Source organism: Labeo rohita, chromosome 3 (genome assembly GCF_022985175.1).
Source record: "Labeo rohita strain BAU-BD-2019 chromosome 3, IGBB_LRoh.1.0, whole genome shotgun sequence".
NCBI classification, from domain to species: Eukaryota; Metazoa; Chordata; class Actinopteri; order Cypriniformes; family Cyprinidae; genus Labeo; species Labeo rohita.
The window spans coordinates 31,521,854-31,534,294 of NC_066871.1; the positions used below are offsets into that span (position 1 = coordinate 31,521,854).

Sequence of the window (12,441 nt, forward strand, 5' to 3'; positions counted from 1 at the left end):
GTTTATCACATTTTGTTTTCTGCATTGCTAATACTTATTAAGTGTGTGTGTGTGTGTATATATATATATATATATATATATATATATACATGTGTGTATATATTTATATATTTATGTTTAATTCATTTTCCGTTGTAGCTTATTAGTACTTTAACTTAAACAAAAATTAGTAAATGTTAATTTTCTAAATGTTAATTTAATGTTTTTTTTTTATTATTATTATTATTTTACACCTATATTGCCATTTGGAATCAGTAAGATTTTCTTGTAAGATTTTTTCATTTCTTGTGGGAAAAAAAAGTATTATGTATTCTGTAAGTATTAGTATTATAACATTATTGCATTTTAAAATAACAGTTTTCTATTGTTTTATATATATATAATTTTTTTAATATACTTATATTTATAATATACTTATATTTAATATAATTTATTCCTGTGATGCAAAGCTGAATTTTAAGCATCATTACTGCAGTCTTCAGTGTCACATGATCCTTCAAGAACATTTTAACATTTTATGCTAATTTATTATCATTGTTGGAAGCAGTTGTTTTCTAACAGTATAAGTTTTTACTATCACTTTTTATCATTTTAACACATCCTTGCTGAATAAAAGTGTCAGTTTTGTTCAAACAAAGGAAAAAATAAAACATTTACTGACCCCAAACTTTGAACGGTATTGTGTATTGTTACAAAAGGTTTCTATTTTAAATAAATGCTGTTCTTTTTAATATTTTATTCATCAAAGAATCCTGAAAAAAGTATCACAGGTTTCAGAGAAATATTAAGCAGCACAACCGTTTCCAACACTGATAATAAATCAGCATATTAGAATGATTTCTGATGGGTTTTTTTGACACCAAAAACTGGAGTAATGATGCTAAAAATTCAACTTTGTGTCACAGGAAAAAGATGCTATTTTAAAGTATATTAAAACAGAAAACCTCTATTTTAAATTGAAGTAATATTTCACAATATAACTTTTTTTTAGTATTTGTAATCAAATAAACGCGGCCTTGACGAGCAGAAAAGACTTCTTTAAAAAACATCAAAAATCTTACTGATCCCAAACTATTGAACGGCAGTGTATTTTCACACACACACACACACACACACACACACACACACACACACACACGTCTGGTTTATTATCCTTGTGGGGACTCTCCATAGGTGCAATGGTTTTTATACTCTCCACACTGTATTTTCTATCCCCTTACCCTAACCCTACCCCTAAATCTAACCCTTACAGAAAACTTTCTGCATTTTTACTTTATCAAAAAAACTCATTCTGTATGATTTATAAGCTTTTGTACCCGTGGGGACCTCAATTTAGGTCCCCACGGTGACACTAGTCGCCATGAGTCTGTGTGCATTCAGGTTTAGGTCCCCATAAGGATATTAAAAACAAGTCCACACACACACACACACACATTTTTTAACTATGGTACAGTGCGTAGCATACACAAAAAATGCTCAATGTTTTGCAGTTGCATGTAGTGGATGTTTTAAGTTTGTTTTGTGCTTTACTGGTGTAAATTTACAGTGTGTGTGTATATATATATATATATATATATATATATATATATATATATATATATATATGTATATATATGCATATACATATACATATATATGTGTGTGTGTGTGTGTGTGTGTGTATACTATATATGTGTGTGTGTGTATATATATATATATATATATATACTCACATACACACACACACACAGTATATATATATATATATATATATATGATCAATATTCAGCTGTATAGTGTACTCTATATATTTATTGGCTTTTAATAGAAATATTTTCAAACAAATGCAACCATCACAGGTCTCAGAGCAACACACAGTAATGGCGATCCTAAATAATGAAATGGTTGAGTGAATGATTCAAATGACTGTTTTTTAAAGTCACTTGTGGCATAACTATACAACTAAAATGTATTTATTTATTTATATTTTGATATGTTGAAAATGTTCCTTTTGAATCCTTGTCAAACCACTTGAAATCTCTTGCGTTCCCAACGCATCTCTCTGGTTGCTGTCCCAGTGGTCAGGTGGTGGTCCTGTCCTTCTCCTCCTTCCCTTCTTGTGGAGACTAATACCCCACTCTCTGGTGTGAGTGTTTCATGCTGTCTCCCCTCTTCCCTGTAGCCCTGCTAACAAACAGCCGGAAATCGCCCCTCGTAGAGCTGGCACAGTAACTAAAAAGCAGCACTCCACGCCTAACTTCCAGCCCCCTCTCCCTCCCATTGACGACGGGGGGGTTCCCGTGTTTGAGCCCTCCCCTCTGTCGCCCACTGGCGGGGGTCTGGAGGCTGGGCAGGCGGGAGCTGTGCTTCCTCAGACCCATCAGCCTTTAGTTCAGCAGACTGCGGAGAACAGGTAAGGATTGGTGCGACCGTAAAAACCTCACCTCGCCAACCGCTGCCAGATGTCAGGAGCCGGCTGCTGAAATCTGTGTGTCGTGTGCACATCGTTTTGTGCCATTCTCTTGATTATTGCTTCAAAACGCTGCTTTAAAAACAGTCGGATGGCTAACTTTTGGGTACAGTCGCAGAGAAAAGCTTATAAACCTTTCAGAAGACCTGGAATGGCAATAATCATATCGGCATTTGTCGCCGTGTCGTGCACATTGTCGTCTTGTGCCTTTTTTTTTCAATGATGAAGAGTTTTCCCAACCTGTTTTTGATTGATCAAATGGGTAAGATTGAAGCAAACGCCTCTCAGATTGCAAGTTAACAGTAATTGGTCAAATGATCATACTAATTTATCCCAGTCAGGGCCAAAATCCTTCTTGTGTCTCTTTTTTCTGTACAATATTCTCTGTTGCTTGAATTTGTGTGTCCTGCCTTGCCTTTTTTCTATTGCTTTTTTTTTCTTTAGTGGAAAAGATGCACTGCATGTGGAATAAAACACTGCTAACTTTGCTAACTGTGTTTCCTGAAGGCATGTACTATATTTATCTGTATTAATTTTTCAGTGCAAGTCATTAACTCAACTTGGACCACTACATTTTAACGTCCCTGCATGTGAACAGACCTGTATTTACATGCTGCAATGTGATCCCATGATATAAGTTTCCCGCTTTTCTTCTCTCCCCAGTAACATCGTCCGAGATCCCGCATCCACACCCCCTGCTTTGAGGAACGGCCCGGGAGGTTCGGGTGGGACGCCCGCTCAGCTGAATGTGGTGACCCCTACCTCAGGTCCTAAGGGCCCCAGTCCATTTATGAGCCGCAGAGGTCAGTCCTAATTATCCTTTTCACATATCTTCATTTAGATTCATTAGGGATGTGCAGAATATCGAGTTTTTTTTAAATAGTTATCAATATAAGGTATTGTGGAAGCCTGTTTCCGCCACTGAATAACAAATAAAAAGAAAGGTAATTGCGACTTTTCTCACAATTCATTTTGTCTTGCAGTTGCGAGTTTACGTCTTGCAATTCTGACTTTGTTTTAGATTTGCATGATACAAACAATCTCTTTTTTTTTTTTTTTTTTTTGAAGTTATAGAGATATATTTTGAAGATATAAACTTGCAATTCTGAGAAAAAAAGTTGAAATTGTGAGATATAAACTTTTTTTTTGTTTTGTTTCTTTTTGTTTTTTCCAAAAATTCTGACTTTTTTCTCCGAATGAGACATAAACTTGCAATTCTGAAAACATATCGGTCTTTTTTCCCTCAAAATGGGACTTTATAACTCACAATTGCAAGTTTATATCTCACAATTTTGAGAAAAAAAAGTCAGTCAGAATTGTGAGATGTGAACTCGCAATTGCGAGATGAAAAAAAGCCAGAATTGTGAGAGAAAAGGTCGCAATAACCTTTTTTTTAAAAAAAATAAAATAATAATAAAAAATTATTCAGTGGAAACAGGCTTCCATAGGATACATGTTTGTTTAAATGTAAAAGAAGAGTTTTATTCAGCAAGGATGCTTTAAACTGACAATTACATATTAGATATACATTTCAAATATTGAAAACAAAAATATTAAGCAGCTCAACGGTTTTCATTACTGATAATAATAATAATAAATGTTTTTTGAAGACTGAAGTAATAATGCTGAAAATTCAGCTTTGATATCACCAGATTAAATTACATTTTGAAACATTACAATTGAAAATAGTTATTTCAAATTGTAATAATATTTTACAATATTACAGTTTTTTATGTATTTTCAGCCTGTGAGCATGGGAGATTTCTTTCAAAAACATACGTAATTCTCTTCATCAGTAGTGTATATATTATTTTTTAATATATGTATTATATATTTAATTTTGCATGCTCATTTCCCCAATTTTACATTTACATTACTTTTACTTTTTACTTATTAATCTTTATAATAATAATTTAATAACACTGCTACATTTATTCATTAGCAAATCCCAAAATGAATTAAAAAATATTATATTCTACATTTATAACTTTGTGAAGCCTAAATCACGTGTAGCATTAAAAAGGATTCATTTTTATGTTTTTTTTTTTTTTATCAAGATTAGTTAATTAAAATTTCAAATCCATCAAAATTATTTCTGACAAAAGTTATTTGTTATTCAGACATTTAGCAGCAAATTAATTATGAGATAATTATTTAAAAATGTAGTTATCGGTTAGGGTTAGAAAATTCAGTTATTAATTATTTACCTTCACGTTGTTCCAAACCTGTAAAACCATCATTCATTTTCACAAATTAAGATATTTTTGATGAAATGCGAGAGCTTTCTGACCCTGTATAGACAACTACACAACTGACACATTCAAGGCCCAGAAAGGTAGTAAGGACTATTTCAATGATGTCTTTACTACCTTTCTGGGTCTTGAACATGTCAGTTGCATTGCTGTCTATACAAGGTCAGAAATCTTTCAGATTTCATCAAATACATCCTAATTTGTGAAAATGAATGATGGTTTTACAGGTTTGGAACAACATGAAGGTGAATTAAGTAATTAATGACCCAATTTTCATTTTTGGGTGAAGTAACCCTGTAAAATGCATGTTCTCAGTTAGTAGAATCATATCTGAACCGTTTGGTTTCAGGTACAAAGAAACAAGCGCCGGCACCTCCCAAACAAGCTGCCCCTCCCACACCTCACAACATAAAAGCAGCTCCTAACCAGCCCACACCAGTCCAGTCCTCATCCCTGAGCACCTCTCAGCCTCTCATCGCACCCCGCCGCAACAACCAGACCCCTATTCAGGCCCCCAACCACCCTCCTCCTCAGCCTCCTTCCCAACCTCCTTCACTAAGCGTAGAAGAAGTCCAACCGTCCCCTCCCAGAACGCCCACCCCTCCCGGTACACCTCCTTCTGACGGATCCCAGCCACGCCCCAGGCCCACCCCTCGAGCGCGACCCAAACCCGCCGGCCCGCCACCACCCCAACCAAATAGCGATGGTGCCAATGGTGTCTGTGTTTCTGGATCCAAGATTATCTCCGGTAAGAATATGCACTTTTATTTGTGTCTCAGTATATCATGGAAAATCATGCAAAACTCCAACATGGTGACATTTTTGCACAAAAAAAAAATTATTATAATAATAATAATAATAATAATAATAATAAATATTTTTATTCTTTTATAAATAATCTATATACTTGTTTAGAATTATAAGTATTTAATAATATAAATTCATTATATTTAAAAATACAAAGTAAATATTTAATATACATATTTAGTTTTTTACAGGAAAAAAAAAATGTATTAGTATTTACATTGCATAACCATAATAATTACATTTTTATTATATATATATATAATATGATTAATTATTTCATTTAATTTGTAAAAAATGTTGTACACTGTATAGCCAATAATATACAATAAATAAAATATACAATAATAATACAGTAAATAATTGCGTAAATAATTCAGTATTTTTATAAATAAAAAATATATTTTATTTACAAAACTATTACTTTTTTTCAGAAAATAAAAATACAGAATATGACCAAAATGTTGTACATTTGTATATTTTATTGTATAATTATAATGAATGATAATGGAGATAATTAAATACTTTTCCAAACAAAAAAATATTTATTATATTAATCCTGAAATGATTAATTGTTTCAGTTTATTTCTAGGAAATACAAACACAACATATGACCAGTTGTTGCAAACTACACTGTAAAAAAAAATATATATACATTTCAAAAAGTTGTTTCAACTTAATATAATTTGTTACCCCGCTGACATTTTTTTTATTTTAGGCAACTTAAAATTTTAAGTTACTTAATATTAATTTAAGTGTCAACTGGAATATTTTAGTTGACTGAACTAAAAAAAATTAAGTTGACGGGGTAACAAATTATTTTAAAAAAACTATTTTTTTACAGTGTATATAGTAGTAGCCAGACTTTTTTTTCTTCATAAATAAAAATAATAGAAAAATAACATGGAAATTCAGAGGAAATACAGTAGAACAGATTATTTTAGCCTTTTCCTAAGGCAATATGCGCGCAACTAAAAAAACCGACATGTCTATACAAGTCTGAAGGGAATGTCAAGCGCTCAATGGATGTCATTTGTACTCAGTTTGATTGTTTCATAATGACACATTTCTATAGCTCATTCAACTCTAATATGGAAACGCACTCCTCTAGAGTCTGTGTAAACGGCAGGTGTTCAGTGCAGCCTATTGTGCACCTCATTAGTAACTCATTATTGGGAAGGAAGCCCAACACTCGCCCCTGCCAAACAATTGCCCTGAGGGTTTCCCTCCATTAGGCTCATTTCACATGGCAAAAGAAACTTACTGATGCTATTGGAGACTAAAAACCTTATTTTCAGATGATGGTGTCCATGCCATGTTATTATGGAGAGATTTTACACAATCTCAGATTGAGATCCAGCATTAACAAACTGTGTTTTCATAAGCAGGTTTGTCAGGATGGATGTAGTGCAGCATGCAGTTGTTAGCAGCATACAGAAGTGTGGTTTGATAGATAAATCTGCCAAAACAGGTTTTGCTAAATGTTTTATGCATCATATACTGTATCGTTTTATCTAGTTTATATTTAACATATTTAAATATACAATATAAAGGTTGCGGGATTATTTGATTGTCACATCTATCAAGATTTTGTTGCCTCAATCCTTTACAAAAATGTTCCATATAAAATAAAATAAAATAAATGTATTTTATTAATAATAAAGTGTAATGAAAAATTAAGTAGAAAATACCTCTGAATTATAAAATGGAAATTATCTTAACTAAATATATAATAATAATTATGTAAATTTTATTAATAAAAACTATTTATGAAATTAAATATGAAAAGGAATGTTCAGGGTTAAATAGAAGTTAAGATCTATGGACAGCAACAATGGCATATAGAAAATACTGATGAATCATAAAATGAGGGGGAAAAAATAAAAAAAATTCAAATATATAAATAAAATAAAAAGCAATCCTCTTAACAGAAATGCACTTTCAATGGAAGTTTCTACTTTTGTTCCTTAAAATAAAATATTGTTAAAAAAAATCCACTTGAAGTAAATGCACTTTCAATGGAAGTTTCTATTTTTGTTCCTTAAAATAAAATAAAATAAAATATTGGTTAAAAAAAAGAAGAAAATTCCACTGAAAGTGAATGCAATTTCAATGGAAATTTCTACTTTTGTTCCTCTGAATAAAATGAAATATTGATTACAAAAATAAATAAATAAAAATAAAAAAAAATCCTCCTAACAGAAATGCACTTTCAATGGAAGTTTCTATTTTTACTTAAAATAAAATGAAATATTGGCATTAAAAAAAAAAAGCAAAAGTCCTCTTAACAGAAATGCATTTACAATGTAAGTTTCTATATTTGTTATATATGAAATAAAATAAAATAAATTAAATTAAATTAAATTAAATATTAAATATTTAAATATTTTAAAAATTAAATATTGTTTCTTTATATAAAAATAAATAAAAAAAATAAAGTAAAATAAATAAATAAATAAAAATTAAATATTGGCTTAAAAAGAGCACAAATCCTCTTAACAGAAATGCACTTTCATTGTAAGTTTCTATTTTTATTTCCTTAAAATAAATTGAAATATTGGTTGTAAAAAAAAATCCTCTTAACAGAAATGCACTTTCAATGGAATTTTCTATTGTTATATATAAAATAAATATTAATTATTTAAATATTTTACAAATTAAATTTAAATATTGTTCCTTTACAATAAAAATAAATAAAAAAAATAAAGTAAAGTAAAATAAATAAATACATAAATAAAAATTAAATATTGGTTTAAAAAGAGCACAAATCCTCTTAACAGAAATGCACTTTCAGTGGAATTTTCTATATTTATTTCCTTAAAATAAAATGAAATATGGCTTTTAAAAAAAGCAAAAATCCTCTTAACAGAAATGTGCTTTCAGTGGAAGTTTCTGTTTTTGTTACTTAAAATAAAATGAAATATTGGCCTTAAAAAAAGCAAAAGTCCTCTTAACAGAAATGCACTTAATGGAAGTTTCTATTTTTGTTTCTTACTAAAATAAAATAAAATAATATTGGTTAAAAAACAGCAAAAATCCTCTTAACAGAAATGCACTTTCAAAGGAGTTTTCTATTTTTGTTCCTTAAAATAAAATGAAATATTGGTTTAAAAAAAGCAAAAATCCTCTTAACAGAAACACACTTACAATATTAGTTTCTATTGGTGTTTTTCCAAATTAAGGAATAATTATTCCATAATATTTTGTGATAATCGACAGCATGTCGCAGACATTGTCACTTGATCTTAACTCTAACAGGTACTGACCCTGAAACATTCCTTGAATGTTGTGTTATTGGTATAAAATGAGTGTTTAAATTTGTTTAAATTGGCGTCAAATATTGTGCATATAAATCTGACTGATTCATTCTTCTGTTCGTCTTCCTGAAACGGAACATTACAGAAATTAAACAGAAATGTATCCAAAGAAGTAACATTTTGAACCGTGAAAAAGAAAAAAGCCTCCGTTTGAAAGATGAATTCTATTCTTGGAAAACAGAATGTTCCATGACAGTTAATTATCATAATATAATGTTATTCATCATGCCTTTCAGCACCTTTCTGATGTTTATTTGTCCTTGGCATCCATAGTTTCAGCTCAAAACTGAACTTAAATCTTTAGTTTTTAATACCAAAATTGACTTTCAGCCACACACACACGTATCTCCATGTCTGGATTTTACATTTATCCCTCGTAACACTAAATGTCATCATTGGCCTGGCTGTAGGATGCATCGTGTGTAATAATCTTAGCCGTAAGTTTGGGTCAGTGAAACCACATGCTGCAATAGACGGATCCGTTTCCAGCGGTTGTGGAAATATCAGCAGCTGCCAGGAGTCCTTCAGTGTTTGGCCTGAGGTTCAGACACTCTCCTGCTTTACTGCACACGGCATCTGCATGAGAAAGAGCTGCGACGCTGCCACGTTTAATGACATTACCACCACCATGATTAACGAAATCACCACTTTTAGTGTTAATGACACACTTTTTTGGTGGTTCATTGCCATCAGAACTTCATTCGAAAAGCCAACATGAAGTCAAAATTGACCCTGTTTACATTGCTAATTCATGTTTCTGATATTATAATGCACACTTGATTAGTACATGTTAATCTAAAGAAAAATACACTCTTATGTTCAGCATTTATTTAGTTAAAAAATACAGTAATATTATGAAATATTATTGCAATTTAAAACAGCTGTTTTTGATTTTAATGTATTTTAAGATGGAATTTATCCCTGTGAAGCAAAGCTGAATTTATTAGACTGATGTAATGATGCTGAAATTCAGCTTTGTAACGCAGGAATAAATTACATTTTAAAATATATTCAATTAGAAAACACTTATTATAAATCGTAATAATATTTCACAATTTTACAGTATTTTTGAACAAATAAATGCAGCTTTGATGAGCATAAGAAACTTATTTCAACTTTAACTCCAAACTTGGTGATTGTAATTTGCTTAATCCAATGAATTGACATATCAAAGAAGTCAAATGGGTTGCAGACATGTTTCATGTTGACTTTCAGAGGTTGAGATGTGATTCAATAGGCTTTCTGGAAGTTCACAGCCAACTGAATTGTGATTGGCTTCACTTTGCTGGTGGTTCGTCGTCATCAGTGTTTGATGGTTTGAACATGTTGTGACGTTGTTGCACTGTTACAGATGTGTGATCTTCTGCCTGCGAGGTGTGATTTGAGTAGCAGGCGATGGTAAGAACTCTGGGCGTTGATTGTTCTCAGCTCCATGTGTGTCTCAACGCTTTCTTTGCCTGTTTAACCCGACTAACAGCAAGTTAGCCTGCATGACAAGCTGCCTAACCAGTGTCTTTGTGGCATGTCCTAGGATTAAAATACCAGCATATGCTTTATGCAACTAAACATATACAGTAACTCCCTACCCATGAACCTCAGCTGCTTCTGCAGGGTGAATGTTAGCTGTGCCACAGATACTGTGTTATTTAACATTAGTGATTATTTTACGTTTGAACACGCTATAGGTTTTTAAGTTTGGGGTCAGTCAGAATGCATTAAACTGATCAAAAATGTTAATAATAATTTTTGATATTAATGTTTCTTGAGCAGCAAATCAGCATATTTGAGTGATTTCTGAAGGATCATGTGATGCTGAAGACTGAAGAAAAATCAGCATTTCATCACAGGAATAAATTACATTTTACAGTATATTCACATAGAAAACATTTATTTTTAAATTGCAATAATGTTTCACAATATTACCATTTGTACTGTATTTTTTATCACATAAATGTAGCCTTGATGAGTGTGAGACTTTATTCAAAAACATTACAAATCTTACTGACCCCAAACTTTTGAACAGCTTTTTATTAAGTTTGGATATTAATGATGTATAATGTTGGTGTTATTGGGTTATATGTGTCAGAACTAAACTATTTTCATTATTTCATCATTTAAATAAAATAATATTAATATTGGATATCATCCAAGTGCATCTTGTTAAATGATACATTTTTGGTTTTCTCAAATGTTGCTTGTTTTCATTGAAGGGTAGTGTTTTTTTGGAAGTTAAATATTGGTGGAAATATGCTAAAATGTTTTCTTTGAAATATCCTAATTGTGTATTACAATTGCACAGATGAAGATGAAGTTGGAGATGGAGAAAAGATATCTTTGACGGGACCAGGGCCGGATCTTGTCCCGGAGCTTAAAGAGGATGAAACCGCAGAAACACTCTCAGAAGATGAAAACATATCAGAAAACACCGCCCTGTGAGGTGGGCGGAGTCTAGTCATCACACGGCCAATGGAAAGCTATGTTCGTAATAGAATACTAGCATATCGCAAAGTGTATTCTAAATATTGTTTTTAAGGATGTGAAAGTATGCAGTATGAAAAACATTTTAAACATGACCTCAGTTAGCTGTTGAATAAATATAGATATTAACTCGTTCCCCGCCAACGTTTTTGAAAAAGTTGCCAGCCACCGGCAACATTTTGGATTATTTTCACAAAAATTTGATGGCCCCCAGAATATTTTTTTATTGTATGAATATCTGCACATGCAATACATCAAAATAATAGCATCCCCGCCGACAGTGAAAACACGGAAACCCTAAAAATTCCCTGTTTGACGGGGAAGCGTTGTCTCAAAAATAACAAAAAATTTGGTGTTTAGGCAGGGAAGCATTGTCTCAAAAATAACGGAAAAATCCATGTTTGGCAGGGAAGTGCTGTCTCGTAAATAACTGAAAATTCTGTGTTTGGTGAGGAAGTGTTGTATCGTAAATAACAGAAAATTCCATTTTTGGCGGGCAAGCGTTGTCTCAAAAATAACAGGAAGTTTTGTGTTTGGCGGAAAACGTTGTCTCATAAATAATGGAAAATACCATGTTTGCCGGAAATCGCTGTCTCACAAATAACGAAAAATTCCATGTTTGGCAGGAAGTGTTGTCTCACAAATGACGGAAAATTCTGTATTTGGTGAGAAGTGTTGTCTCGCAAATAACAGAAGATTCATTGTTTGGCGGGAAGCATTGTCTCAAAAATAACCAAAAAATTCTGTGTTTGGCGGGAAGTGTCTCACAAATGCCAGAAAATTCCATGTTTGGTGGGGAAGCGTCTCACAAATAACGGAAAATTCTGTGTTTAGCGGGAAGCATGGTCTCACAAATAACAGAAACTTCCATGTTGAGCGGGAAGCGTTGTCTTACAGATGTCGGAAAATTCTGTGTTTGGTGGGAAGCGTTGTCTCACAAATAACAAAGAAATTCCATATTTGGCGGGAAGCGTCTCACAAATGCCAGAAAATTCCATGTTTGGTGGGAAGCGTCTCAAAAATAACGGAAAATTCCATGTTTTGTGGGGAAGCGTTGTCTCAAAAAAAAAAAAAAAAAAAAAATCAGTGTTTGGTTGGAAGCTTTGTCTCAGAAATAATGGAAAATAATTCTGTGTTCTGT

At 32.0% G+C, this 12,441-nt stretch overlaps 1 protein-coding gene across 3 annotated transcripts in view; it reads left to right on the plus strand.

The window, feature by feature from the left end:
• Positions 1-11,944, plus strand: part of arhgap17b (Rho GTPase activating protein 17b) — a 45,118-nt gene extending 33,174 nt beyond the window's left edge. Inside the window, exons 17-21 of one of the 3 annotated variants that reach the window (XM_051099202.1) lie at positions 2,162-2,392; positions 3,113-3,252; positions 5,051-5,449; positions 10,174-10,220; positions 11,122-11,269. In XM_051099202.1, the coding sequence (XP_050955159.1) occupies positions 2,162-2,392; positions 3,113-3,252; positions 5,051-5,449; positions 10,174-10,181 (778 nt within the window). In that variant the 3' untranslated portion in view covers positions 10,182-10,220; positions 11,122-11,269. Of the gene's footprint in view, positions 1-2,161; positions 2,393-3,112; positions 3,253-5,050; positions 5,450-10,173; positions 10,221-11,121 lie in introns of all 3 variants that reach the window. The other 2 variants (XM_051099193.1, XM_051099213.1) reach the window with 2 other exon arrangements.
• The last annotated feature ends 497 nt before the right edge of the window (positions 11,945-12,441 follow it).